General features: G+C 44.1%; 1 protein-coding gene across 2 annotated transcripts in view; it reads right to left on the minus strand.

The window, feature by feature from the left end:
• Window positions 1,662-19,655, minus strand: part of DMRT2 (doublesex and mab-3 related transcription factor 2) — a 54,287-nt gene continuing 36,293 nt past the window's right edge. The window contains exons 3-7 of one of the 2 annotated variants that reach the window (XM_013993599.2): window positions 13,078-13,763; window positions 11,695-12,263; window positions 10,056-10,158; window positions 8,357-8,437; window positions 1,662-7,753 (exon numbers count right to left, since the gene is read on the minus strand). In XM_013993599.2, the coding sequence (XP_013849053.1) occupies window positions 8,382-8,437; window positions 10,056-10,158; window positions 11,695-12,219 (684 nt within the window). In that variant the 5' untranslated portion in view covers window positions 12,220-12,263; window positions 13,078-13,763 and the 3' untranslated portion in view covers window positions 1,662-7,753; window positions 8,357-8,381. The remainder of the gene's footprint in view (window positions 7,754-8,356; window positions 8,438-10,055; window positions 10,159-11,694; window positions 12,264-13,077; window positions 13,764-19,655) is intronic. The other variant, XM_003480526.4, reaches the window with a different exon arrangement.

A 19,655-nucleotide genomic window follows, 5' to 3' on the forward strand; every position in this document is an offset into this window, starting at 1 on the left:
TTTCCTTGATACTGTAATTGATATATTACTCAGTTTTTTTCTTTGACCATGCCATGGCATGTGGAAGTTCCCAGGGCAGGGATTGGACCCATGCCACAGGAGTGATTACACTGGGTCATTAACCCACCAATCCACCAGGGAACTCCTACTCAAGGCCTTTTGAAACTAGCTGTTCAGACAGCTACAGATCCACCTAACTTCTCTGTTTTCCATGCTAAAATTTCCTATCATGAAATACTCTGGTATATGTCTTGCTGTATTGAGAAGTATATTGTCTCAATTTCAATACCTCTCTAGTAACCCTATAAAAAGAGAAAATAGTATTAGTTTGGTTCGATAGCTTCACATCTCAGGTACCTACTTATGATAATTTTTTATGATGATATTCCAGAAAACAATTTGGTAATAGTTGACAGAAGTAGAATTCCACTGGGCCATTCTACTTAATAGTATCAAATGATGTACTTACTAATCAACGAAATGATACATTTGTGCATGCTGGTATGTTACCCTTGACGTCCTAGTTCCATTCTGGATTACATGAAGTCATTTCTCCAGTTTTCTTTTTGTTCTTAAATAGGAAGCATATAGATTTTAGTCTAGTTGGCACCTATGAATTAATTACACCATTTTATGCCTTCATCAATGACTTAAACTCTAAGTGTACAAATCAAAGAATTTGTGGTCTTTGGATTGAGCTCAATTCAAAACAAAGAAACTAATAAAAGATACATCAAATCAAAGGGAGGAGGGAGTAATTTACCTGATTGGTGATCTGGGTCCAAGGAAAGGGGCATGGGCAGCTCTGCCTACTCCTCTCTCCTTTCTTTCAAAATTCAGCCCACATGAAAGAGAATGGAGACAACGGCTCCTTGCACATAGGCAATATATGGTAGGTCAGTGCTGACTGTTTCTTGATGGGTAAGCCTCTTTAATTCTGGAGTTTAGTATAGAGATAAATTTTGGGTGTTAGCTTTAGGGATTAATGCAACAAGCTTCCTTACTTCTGGATATGTCAATCTCCAATGTAATCATAACCAGTAATAAAGATAGGTAAGGTATATTCTAATCTCCAAGTGGCAACTCCTTTATTTGTTGATTGAACCCCAGGAATATGATGGAGGTGCTAGTTTTTAGGTTCCTCAAGCATCCATAAATAAATTCTTGGATAGGGAGGTCCCCAGACAAGGATGCCTGTTAGAGGGAATCCCATATCTGTGCAAAAATAGTTCCAATCCAACAATCCTGCTCTATTCAGTCATTTGCTAGAAGCAACCTGGGGGAAATATAGCCTTGGTATGAAGAGTGGATCCAAATGTGTAATAGCTGGGACTGTCGGTCTGCTGTGCTTCCCTAGATAGCTCTCTTTCTCATCTTTATCTCAACTGTTCTCACAGTGCCATAAGACTGTGTGTGTGTGTGTGTGTTACTTTATGAAATTAAAGGCAAACGTTTCTACATAGAAATATACGCAGTCATACACATAGTATTTTGCATGTCTACTGTATCATATATAATACTTATAAGCATTTGAAGCACTTTACATCTACGTAAAAATCTTGGATATAGATTATACCATATCAATTCATGTATGTTGGGAGAAAAAAACAAATCTGTATACAGACACACACAGAGATGAATACGGACACACACACCAACTCTTGATATGGCCATTTGTTCAGTTTTATACAGAATTTATATGAGAAACAAAAAATCTAACAGTGGTGCTATATTTCTCAATTCATGGGTCAGACAGGCTGAAAGATTTCACCCCATGTGCAGAAAGAGTGACAGGTGTCCACAGAAGTGTCAAAACCAGATGAGAAGCCGACCTTCAATACCCTCCTGTTCTTAGCTTCTACATTTTACTGCATTCACTTCTGTTAAGGCATTTTATTAAAGGGAACTGTACTGCCATTAAGATTTCATCTTTATACCCAAATACTTCATGCTTCAGTATTTCCAAAGCAAATCTTAGAAAATTTACATTTTCCCTGTAAATACTTTAGCACATATTTCTAATAGGTAAGGACATTTTAAAATACAGTCATGATATTTTCACAAACAATAAAGTTACCAATAAGTCCTTAAATAGAATTTAATATTAGTCTATGTTCAATCATATCCCACTGTATCAAAAATGGCTTTTTCAGTTTATTCATTGAAAACAGGATCTAAACAAGACCTACATGTGATCCATAGAAAGAGAGAAGTGTGAGTGTGCTCTATAAATTAGCAGGCACTAAAAACATGTTAATTATTATGATGACATATTTATCATTACACCAGATGCCAATCTATTTCCAGGTGTCTCTGTCCAGCATTCAGGAAATGTATTTAGATAAAGCAAGTTTTAAAAAAAAGTAATATAACTGAGGGTGGTAGAGTATAATAAAAGCCCGATACAGTCATTAAAATAAATATGTGGGTGCCACAAACCAAACTTTATAAACTTCAGAATCCAGCATCTCAAGAGCTAACAGCCCTAAAGCTAAACCCCAGGAGGCAATAAGCTTAAGCTTACACACCTAGAATAGGAACAAAGAAACTTAATCCAAAAATAAATAAAATCAAGAGGGCCAGTAAGAATTCTAGTCCCAAGTGAAAACCCAGCCTCATTGCTAAGTGATGTCTTTATTTTTCTACAGGGAATTGTAGACGCTCCTTCTTACTTCATCTTGACCTCCAGCCACTTCTTTGCTCTTTAGTACTGCCAAGACTTTCCAGAAGACATTTCCAGAAAGTTTCTTAATACAAAGTAATGCAAGTCTTTCACCCCACAATTAGAATTAAGGTTTTGAATAAAGATGGTGTGATAACACACTCACTTAAACTCACATTAAAAGCTGCACAACTGACGTTGGAGCCTCTGTGGGCAGAGTAGTGCTGCACTGGTGAGGAATGGAGATGGTTCACAGACTGGGAGTGGGGGAAATAATGTGGGGTTTATACTCAAGAAAACAGAGTTCCTGAAGATGGAAAGAAGGTGAAATCAGGACACGAGGGCTGACTGCAGAGATTTCTGTACACCCATGTTCACAGCAGCATTACTCACAATAACCAGAAGGTAGAGGCAACCCAAGTGTAAATCAGCAGATAAAGGGATAAACATAATGTGGTACATGCACACAATGGAATATTACTGACTTCAAACAAAAGGAAATTCTGACATATGCTACATGAATCAACTCTGAAGACAACATTCTAAGTGAGATAAGCCAATTATGAAGGGACAAATAGAGTGTGATTCCACTTATATGAGATACACAGAGTACTCAAATTTATAGAATCAAAACATAGGATGGTGGTTGCCAAGAGCTGGAGGGAGGAAGGAGTTATTTGATTGGTAACAGAGTTCAGTTTTGCAAGATGAAAAGTTTTGGAGAAGGAGGGTGGTTATGGTTGCATATAATGTGAAGAAATGTAAATACCACTGTATACTTAAAAATGGTTAAGAAAGTGAATTTTATGTTATGTGAATTTATCACAATTAAAAGTACATATTATTTCTTAACCAAACTGAAAAAGCATGGAGGTTTATAAAAGAGAGAGAAGAGAAGCAACCTGTTTACTTCACGACTTTGCCTAGGGCTTATCCCACTTCTGCTACCAACCTGTTAGAAAAGGAACTTTTTAAAACTGATTTTGTTTTTTAGAATGGTTCATGGCAAAATCGAGGGGACAGTACAGAGATTTCCCATGTTCCTTCTACCTCAACACAGGCATAGCCTGCCCATTATGAAGATCCCCACCAGAGTGGTAATTGATGCATCTTCATTGTTACATCATAATCACCTAAAGTCCACAGTTTACAGTATGGGTCACTCTTGATATTGTACATTCTATGGGTTTGAAGTGAAATTTTTTTAATTATTCATGTATATTAAATTTTTCATGATAACTCTATTGCTTTAGAACCTATTAAAGTAAAAGAAATGCTGAAAACATCTGCTACCCCAAGTATACTGATACTGTGGTCCTAAGATCAGCCGTATCAGCACACTCTGTGAGTCTGTTAGAAATGCAGAGTCTCAGGCCCATCTCAGAAGTGTGGAATCAGATTCTGTATTTATCAATTCCCAAGTAATTTGTTGTCCATTAAAGATTGAGAAGCACTGTAATAAACTATTCAGAACTGCTTGATCAGTTAAGATAGAAGGAAAATACATCACTAAATCTGCATTATTGTACTGTGAGTCAAATGGAGGAAAAAGTCCATGTTTTATTTATTATTCTTCAAGCTCTTAAAAATGATTAAAGCCAAATCCCATTCATTGCCTTGAACATTAAAAAAATGCTTAAACCACAATTTTAATTCAATATGTCAATGATAGCATTCTTTGAAGACTGTATATAGCCAAATAGCAGCTTTTATGGAAGTGAAATGATGAAAAGAAGTAAAGAGCCAAGCACAAAGTCCTCACCGATTGGTTGATGGTAGAATTGGTAGGTTTGAAATTCCAAGAAGAACTCATCATTACAGCAGAACTAATGTATGGTATAATAATAAATTCACCAAGGAAAGTACTCACTCTCATAAATGTTTACGAACAATAAAATTCTGGTCACTGGTAATGTGAGAAAAACCACTAATACCCACAGCCAATTGGATTCACTTAATGAGATTAAAATGATATACAGAGAAGACAGAAAAGATATTCCCAAATGTTCAGTGAACACAAAGGGTAAAAAATTTGACAAATATATGTATTCCAAATGCTAAAACAGAGTAAGAAAAAATTTTTTAAATCCATGTTTGGATTGAGATGTCTTTCCGAGTGAGATTTTTTTTCAATGTGGGTTTATTCTAATGGGATTTGCTGTTACTTCTGCAGCAGTTAGTTTCAACACTAAGTTTACACTTAACACACACTCAAAAAAAAAATTCCTGATGGGAAGATAAAAATTAATAACTGTATAGATTAAAAAAAAAAAAGACAACTAGGGCTGTTTGGAGTAGAACAGCCACCACAGTACAATTCTGTTTCTGACACTAGGGCTTCATGGCTGAAAAACATTTTTCCACTTAGTGATAATCTTCAACAGTTATTGGGATCTCTGCCCACTTTCATTTTCTTTTTCTCTGGCGAAATTCCATTCCCTCCGGCATTTGCAATAGTAAAATAAGTAAATTTGACTCAACAAAATCAAGTATTATTTTACAAGTACAAACTGAAAATCAATCTAAGGTTTGGCTTATTGTTTGTGAAACTGATGCTAATTTTGAGCAACAATTCAGAGAACCCCTTGAGGCTTATATGAGCTCATCAGTAGCAAAAAATCACTTTAAAATAATTTTTAATGTCTTCCAGAGCAGAAACTCTTTAAACGCTGAATACTATAGTCCATTCAACATGCCCACCTGGTGTTCTTGTTATCCAAATCAGAGCAGAGTTGGAAGTAAAGCCTCACTCCGTGGCAAAATTACATGTGGGATACTTGACTCTTGATTTTCCAGGTTGAAATGACTATAACATCTCAGAATTTGATTTGGGGTCTACAGGTGAGGTCTTCAAGGACAAATTTCATATTTAATAAATGTTTCACTCTCAGTTTATCATTCATATAGAACAACAGCTAACATTTTGAGTAAAACAAGAGGGTAATAATAAACTTTAAAACACAGGGAAAGTTTTAAGAAGCAAGAGGCCACCCTTAGGCTGTGATAAACATCTGCAGGCTTCAGCAACTGTTTGCTGAAGCAATATGAATAGTAAACTTTCTTATCTCAGAAGAGAGCTACACTCAAAACCTGAGACAGTGATGAAAATGTGGGACACATAAAGCTGAAATTCCTGGACCAGCTTTTTGCTTTTGAAATGCTATGTAAAGAGAGTCGTGACTGGACCTACTGCTAAATGCCCGCTGTCACCAGTCCCCAGGAAATGGCAAAGTAACACAGAGCTGAGAGAGGGTTCAACCGCATACCAGTATAGAGTTTGATCTGACTGCACCTTACAAGGAACCTGCTCTGAAGCACTGAGTAATCTGAAAATCACAGAATGAATTTTTAATCTAGAAAGGAAGACTGAGGCCCCACATACACATCCCCATCAGGGAAGGAAACTGGGATCTAGGGAGTTAAGAAATCCATTCCAAGAACCCATGTTATCACATAAATACTAAACTTGATTCCTCTTTGAATTAATTCAACTTTGTCCAATCACATGAAATGAGGATTCTATGAATATTAAAATCTTCCCTATGTTCTCCTTAGAGCTATTTTTGCCTCAGTCTCAAATAGCTAAATCTAAACCTCCAAAGTGCACAACTAAGACCTGATGAGTTCTCCTGTGGCCCCCAGCAACAATTAAGAGCATATGAAAAGACACAGAATCATAGAAAAATAAAGAACACATTTCACAGACACTAGCTTTTTCACCTCGACAGAGAAACTATTTACTTCAGCAAATTCTAGGTCTATTAGAAAACAGTGTCAATTTTATTGCTTTTTGAAATGCTATGTAAAGCCTAAAACTTTACAATTTGCATGTAAGCCATTTTCATCTTTAGGTTTAAATATATTTATGTGGCAAGGGAAACTACATGCATACGAACATATAATTTTTTTAAATCATCATCATTTCCATTAGAAATTTCTTTATACAAGCATCTTAACTTTAAAAAAAAAAATTAGTGACTTGTAAGAATCCTCTGAGGCTGCAGAAAATCCAGCTTTCCATGTAAGCAGCCTTTCACTGAGAGACATGAGTAATGGCAGACGAAGGCCTCTTAAGAATAGACTCAACAGAAAATGACAGCGGTTCATTCACTGAGAGTTTTGTTCCAACTTGTTTGGCTACGAGAAGGTCTTTTGCACATCTATCTATTGTAAACGTGTACTTCTGATTCTCCCTAACTAAACACTCTCTGGGTTTTTTAGGGGCCTCTTCAAAGGCCTCTTTGACAGATGATGTTTTCAACTCAGGACTTGATTTGTCATGAAGAGTTTGCTGGAATAATGAGTGGAATGGATTATGTTTAAGTGGCAGAGGGTGCCTGGTGCTTTCTTTGCTGATCTTGGTTAAGACGTGCCCTTGAGCTGCCAGGGAGTCCGTGTCAACAATGGGCGAGAAATTCCGTCGGGGTGGGGAGAACGCAGACCTCTCCGAGCCGGTCTGGTGACCCTGAAGGTCATTTCTCAAGGTCTGGCCCTCAGGAGTGTGAGGCAGCACCAGAGAGCCTTCCAATTTCAGTGGCATCATATCATGATCTGCTCCGAGTCCCTCCTGGAGTCGTGCTCCCTTTAAGTCCCAGCTGGACCCAGGCTTCAGGGTCTGAACTGATGTGGTAGCATTTAGCAGGCACTGCTGGTAGAGGAGGGTATCACTAATGGGGCCACACTTGGGCCAAACAAAAAATCTCGAGGACAGTGGATACTGCCTGTAAGTTGTGGCCACACTGACGTTGGAAGAAATGAGTTCCATATTCCCGGACCCTGAATACTGCATGGTTAGATCAAGGCAGGTGGGCAAAAAATTGCAGAAGTCTTTGCTTGGTGGGTCCACCGGAGTGGGGCTGTAGGCGCTTTTGTAGGAGTTGTACTCAGGACCATGTCCCATGCGGTTGGGCAGGAACAAGGCAGCAGCTTGAGAAGCTTCCAACATCTCCCTCTCTTTATATTCTCTCTCCAGCATAATGTTCTCCAACTCTTTATCAGCAAAGGCCCGCCTTTTCCTCATCCGGTCACTTACTGGAGGAGGTAGAGGTAAATTCCCTCCCACATAAGTTTCCGCTGGAATGGGGCGGTAGCCTAAAATGAGCAAGCATTGCACATGAAAGAGATTAACATTGAATGGGGGGGGGAATCTAGAAATCCAAAAGGCAACAGAAACACTTCAAATTGGCAGAACAGTTATAATTCCATGTCACTCATGTTTTTATACAGAAAGCAAAAGTATGGCTTCAATTTAAAATAGATCCCTTTGGGAGTTCCCGCTGTGGCTCAATGGTTAATGAACTTGACTAGTATCCATGAGGACATGGGTTCAATTCCCTGGCCTTGCTCAGTGGGCTAAGGATCTGTGACCCACGGCAACACCAGACCCATAGCCTGACAATTTCCATATGCCACGGGTACAGCCCTAAAAAGACAAAAGACAAAAAAATAATAATAGTAAAAAATAAAATAGATCCCTTTGCAGGGAAGGATATCCATAGAGTAACTTGTTATTATTGTTATTTTTGCTGTGATAGGTTTGTTTATTTTGATAAGCACATTTTACTGGCTGAAATTTGAATATTCTTTCCAGGCTCCTATATATTACCAGGCAAGGCTGGTCATCTTGCTTTAATCAATGTTTTATTACTATCCATGTCATCTTTTTCCATGATTAAAAAAAAAGATTATCTATACCTAGAGCTGATGTCACTTTTATTTTCTAAAGATGGTTCATTATGTACACATTGTTACAGGTGTAGAATAATCCAAGGAGAACTAGGAAAAAAGAGAAAGTTAAAGCAGATTAGTAAAGAGAAGGAGAAAAGATCTAAGGAAACAGAGAAGCAGAGAAAATTGAAAAGAGCTGTTAACTAGTCAAACAGACTCTGCAGTGAACAATTTAACCAGACCTCTATCCTTACCTCTGACTACCAGTACAAACAAACAAACAAAGGTGGGTGATCCCCTACTATATTGAAAATAACTGGTCTAAATCATTTTTCACAAGTACTAATCATGTTGGCTAGATACCAAAATGGTTGAACAAGAAATCACTAGAACATAGATTAAGTCACTGCACATTTTGTAAGGACAAAATCAAAAGCAAAGATTAGTATAACATAAACAGAATTACTGGCAGCATAAAATACTCTGAGTACTTCTTCATCCCCCAGCACTCATCACTATCAAATTTGTTTGAAGGATTCATTATGATGTTTGTGTTTACATAGTGACAAACCCATCGTACTCATTTGCAAATAAAATAAAATTTGAAAATTAATGTGTCCATTTCTATGGTAAGTCTTTGCCAGGAAGTTATTTACTTGAATTTTCTATTTCATTTAGTCCTGCCACTTCTCAAGTTGCTTTGGCACAATTTCAATTTATCAGTGTGGTCCCTATGGTTATAAATTTGTTTACCCAGTTTGTAACCAAATTCATTTTGAATGCATGAGAAGCCATTCTAAGGTCAGAAGTACATAGCACAGGGTAAGACATGAACAAATTTTAAAACCTATATGGAAACAATTCAGAAGCCACATAAGAAAAAACAGAATTCAAATGTCTACTTTAACAACAACAAAAATCTGCTTTTCAACCTGAATCTTATGAATCATCAGTGAGTAGAGCAAATATAAACTTTCCTTTTCTTTAAACGGTGAAAAGTAGTCAAAATATTGTTTATTATGACAATACATAAATTCCATTCCCAAAGAGAGATCCTTTTAAAAATCAGTAATATTCTAAGAAAACTTAAGATATCCCCAGACTTTAGAGAAAGTGAACGCATGGAGAATCAGACACTTCACTCTGTTCAAATTTAACCTCCGCCTCTCTCGTATGAGTCAAAACCTTTTCCAGATTCTAGAATCTCACCTATCAAGATAGTAGAACGAGGTGTGGAATAACAGCAATTTAAGTAGATAATTCAGAGAGAAAAAGAGTACAATGAAAAAGAGTAGGATTAAAGGCTGGATCACCCAGACTAAAGGCCTTTATTGGTGTGGGGAGCTGTTAAACTCCTCACTTGACTCGATTTTGCTCCAAATATAACTTAAGAATTTTTTTTTTAAATTTACTTCTTCCCAGGACATCTGCTCTGGGATCATTTGGCAGTGTATTTGTATATCCCTTACACTAGGGCAAATTTCATATGCACTCCATGTTAACCCATTAAATACTAAGCAGAAAACAAAATTAACAGTGACGAAAACCTCAGGTAAGATCCATATTCCCACATCCTGATTTCCTTCCTAAACCAAAACTTTCCAATAAAAAGTATTTTCCCCTCAGATCACTCCCTCACAGGTTTATGAAAATGTCATGTGCCTAAAGTATGAGAATCACTCAAACATGGTTTAAAAGGCTAAAGGATAAATTCATGTCGCTTTACCTTCTAAAATGCTTTTGGCCAGCAAACTGGGTGCCCTGACTTGTCTCTGATACACAGCTTTCCTCTCGAAATTATTCTGTTTCCCAGAAAGCCCCTTCTTGTCCTGTAAACACAAGAAACATAATAAATAATGCCCTTTAAAAAAAAAAGTGGGAGAGAAGGGAGAAGGAAGAAACAACCTCGACTCCCCCCCTTCTACATATATTTATTTTCCCATCCCATGTGAAAATGATTCTAAACGAAATACTATCAGCATTCCTTAATTCCAGGATAACTAGCTAAATTCCGAAGCCACCAATTGGTGAGCAGGGCTTCTCCTGGGGCCTCTTTGCTGGAGTCAGGCCAGACTCAGCCCGCAGCTAAAAGTGGGGGGATATTTGGAAGGGGATGAAATCCCCAGTGCCTGAGACAGTAGGGGTCCTGAAAGAGAGCTGAGGGTACCTCAGACTAGGGCCAAGGGTGCCTGGGGCCTGACACTGGCCAGTCACGTGGGGCAGGTTTCTCCCCGCCACCCCAGCCCACCCGCAGTAGGACAGATGCGACAGGGTCCGAGGAGGTGATGGAGAAAACTCAAAAATGTTTCGCATCTAGCTGAAAAATTTGGATTGTTCACTGGGCGACTGGGGTGCCTGAAGACAAAACACACAGGGTCCGAAGGAGACAGGCACACCCTAGGTCACTGCCTGATCGGTGGAATGCTGAGCCCTTCTTCGCCCGCGTCCCGCCCAGCGGGCGGGAACTCTGGGGACTGCGGAGCCCTCGGTGCAACACGCGGGACGCGGGAAGAGATCGAGTCCAGGACTAGGACAACCTAAGGCGTTCAGCGAGCTGCTCTGGGGCCCTTGATAAGTTTCCCATTAGGGCAATGGCCTGAGGAATGCATAGTGATCCACTCCCCAGCCCCTTCTCATCAAAAAGTAAAATCAAAAATCCTCTACACCCTGAGTCTGGGAGCTCGCCGCGCAGCCGCCATCGCTCTGGAAGCGGGAACACAAGGAAACACAAGGTCCACGGTTCCAGAGGAGCCTCTTCCTTAAGGAAAATTCAGGCTCTCTTCACAGCCTTAGCCCCTCAGTGGTTCTTAGGTAATTCTCCAGGATAGAAGTTTCCTCTAACTTTTCCCATCACTTTTGGGCTCATCTGTAAAATGAGCAACACCTTCTCTCTCTAAATGGCCTGTGACAGCGGAAGCACTGGGTGCGTTGCCTGCGCGCTGCGTGGTTCTTTCTCTCGATCAGCGCGGGTAACACGACGAGAGACCTTGTGCACTGCATCAACCTCTGTCCTTCGTCCCTCAGTACCACCAAAAAACACGTTAAAATACAAATAAATACAAAATAGAAATAAAATACCTTTCTCATAATGCCCCGAATAGGACTAACCACTTTCAAGTTCTCTCTGTCCGTTTCTTAACAGAAAATCTTTTATGCCAAGTTCCCCAGCGACAGCCACCGCTCCTCCCTCCCAACCCTGCAGGCCACCGTGGGCAGGGAAGTGTCCTGACAATCTTTCCGAGCAAGTGCCAGGCGCCTCAAGGCCCCAGGCCCGGCTGTGTCTGGAGCACGCCCCTCCGACTCCCGTCCCCGACCACGGCTCCAGACACCACGGCTGGACGCGCCCCGGGCCGGCGGGTACGCACCTCGGTGGCCTGCTGCCTGCGGAGCGCCACCTGGGCGGCCATGACGCGCTGCCGCTCCACCACCAGCAGGCAGTTGGCGCACTGGCAGTCACGCCAGCGGCAGAAGCGCTTGTGGCCCTTGAGGCAGGACACCACGCCGTGGTTGCGGCAGCGCGCGCACTTGGGCGTGCGGCTCAGCTTGCGCGGCTCCGAGCCGCAGACAGCGTTAGCACCGCGCTCCGGGGGCCCTGCCCGCGCCTGCGAGGCCTGGGGCGCTGGAGGCGGCCTCGGCGCCAATGCCCCCTGCTCCTCCAGCCGGCCTGGCACCTCCGGGAACGCGCCCGCCTCCTCGCCATCGCCTTCGTCCTCTGCGTCCTCGTCGTCCTCGTCTTCTGCGTCCTCGTCGTCCTCGCCGTCCCCGTCGGCCGGCGGCTGGGTGGTTCCGGGCGGCGCAGGCAGCGCTAACCCGCTGCTGTCCTCCTCCAGCTCTAGGCTCTCCACATCGATCTCCCAGTCCGTGGCGGGACCCTTCTGCCCCTCCGCCATGGCGCACAAGGCTTCGCCCTGGCCTACTCTCAGTCGTCTGCTCTCTGGGGAGAAACGAAAAGATCCAAAGACCCATCGACCACCGACCGCCGTCAGGCGCTGACTCCAGGCCTTGGGCCCAGAGCTCCTGGTCTGCCCACCGCCGGCCCCTTGAGAAGGCCAGCTCTCTTCCTGCCCTTCTCATCCAGACCACACGTTCTTTCTCGTGTCTTCAGCCTCCCCCTGGCCCCGACAGGGATCTCAAACCCAACAAGGTTTTTATCGAAGAATTTTAAATGTTCTTTGAAGAGCGGACTTTTAGCCACAGCTCTCTCTGGCTTTAAAAATGCTTTGGGGACACTGATCACACACCAAAAGTATTGTGTTCAACTAGGCTGATCCAGGCCACTTGTCAGGCTTTCCCATACCCAACTAATCTGGCCATGATTAATATTAAAATGTCAATGGAAGAATTATTTTCCTTCTGATCACAAGGGCCCTTCAGATCCAGCAAGGTACCACCCTATGCCTCCCAAATGCTTCTCATCCTCCTACAGCACCACAAGGAGCCCCTCTTGGGCTTGGAGAGATCCTCTCATTCCCACCCCTTTCCCCCACCCCAGCACACCCAGGGTTTTATCAAATAAAACCAAAAGTTGTTCTGCTGCTGTTAGAAACCCATAAGGACACTGGGCACAGAACTGCACATGCCCGTCCGGCATCAACAATGCTTTGGCGCTGTAGCGCTATGCCGCGACGGTTCTGTGCAGATCGGTCATGATTTGCACTTTAAGACGTACAAGTAAAATAGGAAAGATAAAGAAAGATGATTCACGCCCTTCGCCCTCCCTGACACCCCCAAAACATCACAGCACTCACCAAGACTCTGAGGCCCAGGCTAAGCAGCCAAGGCAAAAAATATCCAGCCTTGGGACCTTGCTCTTGGGCTGCTGGCTGTGCTTGCAAACAGAAATCAGGGTCGCCACACCCTGCCACGAAATTGGGGTCTGACAGCTGAAGGCTCGGAGCCCAGTGGATGAGGAGTGGAGGAGAAAGGGGGTGGAGAGGTGAGTCAAATCCTCAGGGACCTCATCCCACACCACATCCTGGAATCTGCAAAGTTCTGATCTGTCCTCAGCAGTCCGGAGCGCTTCACCTCGCAGAGGCTGCTTTTGGCTTCCTCTGGCCCTAGCTGGACGGGAAGGTTGGGCCGCCTTCACCAGGTTCTGACCTCAGGTTCCTAGAGCCGGCGGGCGCACGCTACAGCGTGCAGCGCAGCGCCCCTCGCTGCAGTCGCCGGCCTCCGCTCTCTTTCCTAGTATTATCCGCTCGGCCCCCCTAGCTCTGCTCCCGCTGATTGGCTGGTTGTCAGGCGGTGTGCACGCCGATTGGCCGAAGAGGTTCCGCTCTGTGCTCCCCGCCTCCGAGCTCCCGCCGCGCCCCTCCCGCCGCGCTCAGGCACAATCCTCCAGAGCGGCCCTCGGTGCAGGAGAGAAGTCTGTCCCGAGGTTAAAACCAAAGTGTGACGGCGCCGGCAGGAGCAGAGTCGCCATTTATCTCGCAGGCTAGGGAAAAAACAAAAACAAAAAAAACAGACACACTCTTACGAATCGCGATGTCCTCAAGAAAAAGTAAAACGACAAAGAGGAGATCAGAAAAGCTACGTCACAGCATCACCGATGTCTGTAACTAAATAATTAACCCAAAGTTAGGTGCAGAAATAAGAGAGGCGCGCGGCGGCACCCTTCTTTCTCCTTCGAGAATAAATCAATGGTTAACTTACACCACAGCTGCTGTTTGGAGTACTTAAGATCTGTAGATACTTTTGTGGCTAGCGCCACTCATTCTCAAAGTGCAAAGTAGTTCCTCAATAATTTTCACCACGCCCGTGATACAGGCGGGTCGCTAGGCCACCTACATCATTTATATTTTTCTATCTGAATTACTATGAGTTGATCTGGGGGGGAATGGAAGACATGCCATTAAGAAATTTAAGTACAATATATTCACCCTAAGCATTTTTTTTAAAACGAAGCTTTTTTTAAAAGAGGACCTTTTGGTATTCATGAATGTATTTATACGGGAGGAAAAGGGCTCCTTCAAAAATCTCTCGCGTAAATGTTTAATAAGAGTGACACTTCCAACATAGTGAAAGAGAGAGTTAGTTTTCTATTTCAATGCTGCATTTTATTTCTTGAACTAAATATAAAGTCACCTAGAGGATTTTCTGGTTACATCTTTAAATAATCAGTGTCCCTTAGAATCCCTTTAGGAGACAGATTAGAAAACTAAGTGAGGGAGTTCCACAGCGGGTTAGGCATCTGGCATTGTCTTGGTGGCAGCAGCAGAGCAGGTTCCATCCCAGGCAGTGGGTTACGGATCCAGTCTTGCTTTGCCACAGCTGGGGCACAGGCAGGTCACAGCTGCCTCTCAGATTCGATCCCCAGGTCCCTAGCTCCATTACTTCCAGTTCCATATGCAGTGGTTGTGGCCAAAGAAAGAAAATGAGTGCTAATGCACTGAGCACATAGTAGGCCCACAATAAATGTTTGTTAAAGGAAGGAAATCACTGAAAGTTAGAAGTTAACCAAGTTTGGAGATGTGGGAAGGAGGCATCTTAGGAATTACTACCTTGAAGCTGATGCCATCTGCCAGACCAAAGGTATTCCAAATCCTCTGGCAACAGGGAGTTACCAAGCCCTAGGATTTCTCTTTGTGAGGGTTCTTCTCCCCAGATCTGCTTTCAGTGCCCAGTGAAGGAAGTAGAGAAGCAGTTCTGTTTATTCCTGTTGGCTGTTCAGTCAGTCTAGGCATCTCAAGGGTGCTTGGGAGCTGAGAGCTCAGACACGGGGACACAATCAAGCAGACATGTTCATTCCTCCCTTTTGTCACCACCTAATAACACCCGCCGATGGGTTTTAGCTTTTGTGTAGTTTCTTGTACTTGTCAATGTGCATTTGTTCAATTACATTAACATCTGAATCCTCGACCTTGACCGCAACAGAAGTGGGTTATTTCCCATTTTTCCACTGTGGAAACTGAAGGTCAAAGAGAAACCCTAGGTCATTGCCCTAGGAGGGCAATGGACTGGTGAGTACTGGTTCTGGGTGAGCCTCTGCTCTTAGGTCTCAAACTTGGAGGACACCTTTGCTCTAAGCTAGAAAAACTCATAATGGGTTCGTGATTTTTTTTTTTTACTTTATTCTCCTGCACCACTTCTGATTTTAATACCTAGTGTTATGAGCTGCCCTTCTGCATCTCCCCATACTAGCTTCAATTCTGCCTTTACAAACAGGCATTTTGGTGCTTCTGCCCCACAATATGCAAACAGCAAACCTCTACCACTGCCTGCTTCGTGTGCAAGCAGGGTTTTTATTTCACTTATTGCTTTTATGTGGGGGAGAGGGGCAGGGCAGGGTGGGTGGAGGACAGCAAACCTTTAGCCTTTCACTAGTGTGAATATTAAGAAATAAAATCAAAAAAGTGGGTTTGTTAAACTAGAGCTTACCTGTGGAGAGGGGTAAGGAAGAGGGGTCACAAAAAGTAGGTTTGCAAATTTGGGGTAACTAGAATGAGGGGAAGGGGAGCCAGGAGGGAATGGGGGGAGGGGCTGGAGCAGCTGTTTCTTAACAAGGAAATAAACAAAAGAGAAGTGCTTGAACTAGTTCAAGTTGTAAAAGCTGCTATATAAGGAGGAAACAAGTGGAATTTGTGTACAGTAAACTGTGCTGGCTGAAGCCAGGACTGGGGATAGGAGTTGAAGGGAGGGGCGTCTGAGGGACAGGGAGGCAGAGGCAGCTCCTGGGAGCATATGGAGAAATCACGGACTTAAGAAGACCGATCCAGTGGTGCATTCCCCCAGAAGGTTCTGGCTGTGTTGGCTCTAGCAGGGAAAGCAGTGCCTTCAACCTTACTTCAAGGGCAGGGCTCCCTGGCTTTAGGTGGGTGGGTCCAGGATCATCCCCTCCATTGTACACTCTCCCTCCAGGAAAAATCTACACTACAGCCCTCCTGCTTCCTCCAGACTTCCCTGCCTGCCCAACTCCAGGTGCCCCTCTCTCTACCCCAGTCCTATTCTACTTGCACCTCATCCTCTTCGGTACTTAGGGGCATTCAGCTATAATTATGATCCAGTTGAATTACACTCCATTCACTGTCCCTGAATTCCTCCAGAAAGTCACGGGCCCTGACAATTGCTGAAAGGTGAGAAGGTGTGGGAGTAGGGTGGAGAAAGAGATTTTTATCATGGGACAAGTTCCAGGAAGTCTGAGGGACTCTAATATTAAATAAGAAATTATCTTGTTGGGAGGGATGGAAGGGGGAGTACCTAGGACTGTACAAGCTTGTTTGTAAACCAAATATGCAGAGGCAACAGGAGTCAGAGAACCTGGGCTCCATCCAGGCTGGTTGTTCCATTCAATACCTGATCTTGGTTAATTATTTCCCTGCACCTCAGTTGCTTCACCTGCAAAACGGGAAGAAAAGCTTTCCTTGGCCTTTTGTTGTTAGGACTCAGTAATAATGATAGTCTTCACATAATAGAGCTCAATAACCAACTATTTGTTCAGTCACCGGGCTGGAGCCCTAGGCAGGCCACTGAGTGCCTTAATTGACTGAAAGGCAGGGTCAAGAAATCCAGCTTCTAGACTTGTGGCTGCCTGATGGGAGAGGGAGGGAGTGGGAGGGATAGGGAGCTGGGGCTTATAAGACACAACTTAGATTTACAAGGAGATCCTGCTGAATAGCATTGAGAACTTTGTCTAGATACTCATGTTGCAACAGAAGAAAGGCTGGGGGAAAAATGTAATTGTAATGTATACATGTAAGGATAACCTGACCCCCTTGCTGTACAGTGGGAAAATAAAAAAAATAAAAATAAATAAAAATAAATAAATAAATAAATAAATACCTTGAGAAAAAAAAGAAGAAATCCAGCTTCTTTCTCCAGGTCCCTCTTTTAAAAGGGCCGTGACTGAGGACCTTTTAGGTGAGGAAACAGAAGCCCCTTTGGCTTGTAAACCGACACCAAATTACCAAGTGCAATTCGGCGTCCCTCTAGTAAATTACAAAGCACCGGGGGCAAGGTAGACTCAGCCAGTCCCTCCCCGGTGGGGCGGGGCGGGGAATGGCCGCGGGGACTGCTTTTCTCTGAGCTGGTCAGCTGGGGACCCCTTCTTCTTCTGCTTCCCTCTCCCTTTCCCCAAAATCCCTCTCATCCCACACTCCTTCCCTTTCTTTTGTAGCCAGCGGAGCAGGGGAAACTGAAGGAGAAAAAAAAGACAGAAAAAGGGGGCAGGGAACTAGTGTCTCTCTTCTCTCTCTTTTCTCTTTCTCTCCCCTCTCCCTGTTTAAATGAGGGGGACTTTCCTAATCGCACCAAAAAAAAAAAAAATCAGTGTATTTTAAATCCCCCCCACGGCCCCACCCCCCACCCCGCTCACCCATCAATTCCTTGCCACGAATCCCCGCTAGTCCACCCAATCTCCCCCTCCGCGTGGCCACGGGCTCGGGTCAGACTCCAGACTCCAGAGCCCTTAGCTTCCCCAGCTTGGCCTGGCCGGGCCATGTGCTGTCGCATTCGGTGAGGCTCCAGCCCGTGGAACGGATCCTGGGAGGGTTTCTGAAGTCAGGCTCTGTGCAGGCAATGCGACCCGGAGGCCCAGCGTACAGGTTTTGGAGCAGGTACTCGGGGGTTAAAACGCCACCTCTGCTGGTCATGGGCTGAGGGACAGCAAGGAGAATCCTCAACTCCCCCTGCGCCCCACTTTTCACAACTGCAAAAGGGCGTTAACCTTAATGCCGATGACGGGTGTAGACTCCCTGGCACAGTGACCTTCCCCATACTGAACAAGCAGTACTTGGGAGTTATTTGCATTAGTTTTATTATTTTAGCTCCACAAACTGGCCTGCAGAGAGCCCCAAGGCCTGGAGATTCAAGGCGATTTCCTCCAACCGCATCGGACTTTCCACCTTGAGGCCTGGAGGTGCTGCCTGCGAGCCACCCCTGGCCTGAGTCTCCCCCGCTACACCGCGACTGCCCCACCCAGGCGGTGAATGATTTTTGGAACTGTCTGGACATCGCAGAAAGTGCTTTCCTCTGGCCGGTTATGGCTCTGATTTTTTCAGAAGAGGACCGCGAATCCACCTCCTCCCGCAGATAGCTACTCTTAACATTGTATCATCTCGCAACTTTGACCGGCTGTGAACGCGGCGAAATAAATAATCCCAGATGGGATTGCGGAGATATGATTTCCCAATTTGTTTTGCGTAATCAAATATACGACCTGTCACAAGATGGGGGGCAGGGGGGATAGCGAGGGAGCCTTCGGAAGATGACCATTCTCCGAGAGAGGCTTTAGAAGGCTCCCCTTCTCTGCCCTGCGTGTCCAAAACCAAAAAACAAAAAATACACTGAACAAAAAAAAAAAAAAAAAAAAAGACATTGCGGTCTGGGCGCTCATCCCTCCTCCTTGGGAAGCAGGGTTTAAATCACAGGCATTTCTGACAGAAGGGGACGCGCTTTGTCCACACCCTTTCGTTTTACAAACGTAAAAGAAAACTGAGCTTTTAGAAGTTCAAGGGACTCGTGAGGGAGGCGTACAGCTCCATAGTGACTGCGTGGGACCGAAGAGGCCAGAGTAACTCCCCCTCCACCTCAATGTCATCACACAATTCTAACAAGCAAAAACGTGCCCTTTGCGGTGGCGGGATGCGGAGTCAGATGCCCAGATGTCGGTCTGTGAAGCAATCCTACATCAAGGGCTCTGCCAGCCAGCCTGCCCCAACGGCCAGGCAGGCACTTTCCATCCTCCATGCTGGGAAATGTGGCTCAATTCACTTGGAAGTCAAGCAGCAGCTAAGAGATGAGGCAACTGCAGACCTCCTTGACTTCTCAGTACCCATTCCAAATGGTCGTCAGGGGAGGTAGAGACTCAGGGTTGTAGCAGAGCCTGGGTTCCATCCCAAGGGCCATGTCCATGCTATGAAAGGCAGCCATCAGAAGACAGATATGTGGCTTGTTGCCCATCAGGAGGCCAGACACACACAGAGAGCCAGTTTGGGGCCTGCCTGCATCCCCTAGGGGACAACAAACCCTTAACCCTGACAATTGTCCACCTCTACTCCCATCCCATATTGGGGCTTAACGTTTCTGGGGGGCAGATGTTATCCACATTCAAATCACTCTTCATATCTTCGCAACAGCCCAAGTACCAAGAAGAGAGGAATCCAAAGAGGAAGAGGAAAACTAAGTGTCCATGGTGCAGGCGCAGGCACTATGGTGAAAATTTAATTCATCCACGTGCAGGAGACATTGGGCAAAGCTTTTCACCTTCCTGGGCCTGAAGTTCCTTGACTAAAGAAAGGAGTGAAATTCTGTGGTTTCCAGGTTTTCTCTCAAACATTAACAGTTATAACAAATGTGAACGCCCATTTGATGGACTCATAGTTCAGGTAAT

The sequence above is a fragment of the Sus scrofa genome, chromosome 1 (genome assembly GCF_000003025.6).
Source record: "Sus scrofa isolate TJ Tabasco breed Duroc chromosome 1, Sscrofa11.1, whole genome shotgun sequence".
NCBI lineage: Eukaryota > Metazoa > Chordata > Mammalia > Artiodactyla > Suidae > Sus > Sus scrofa.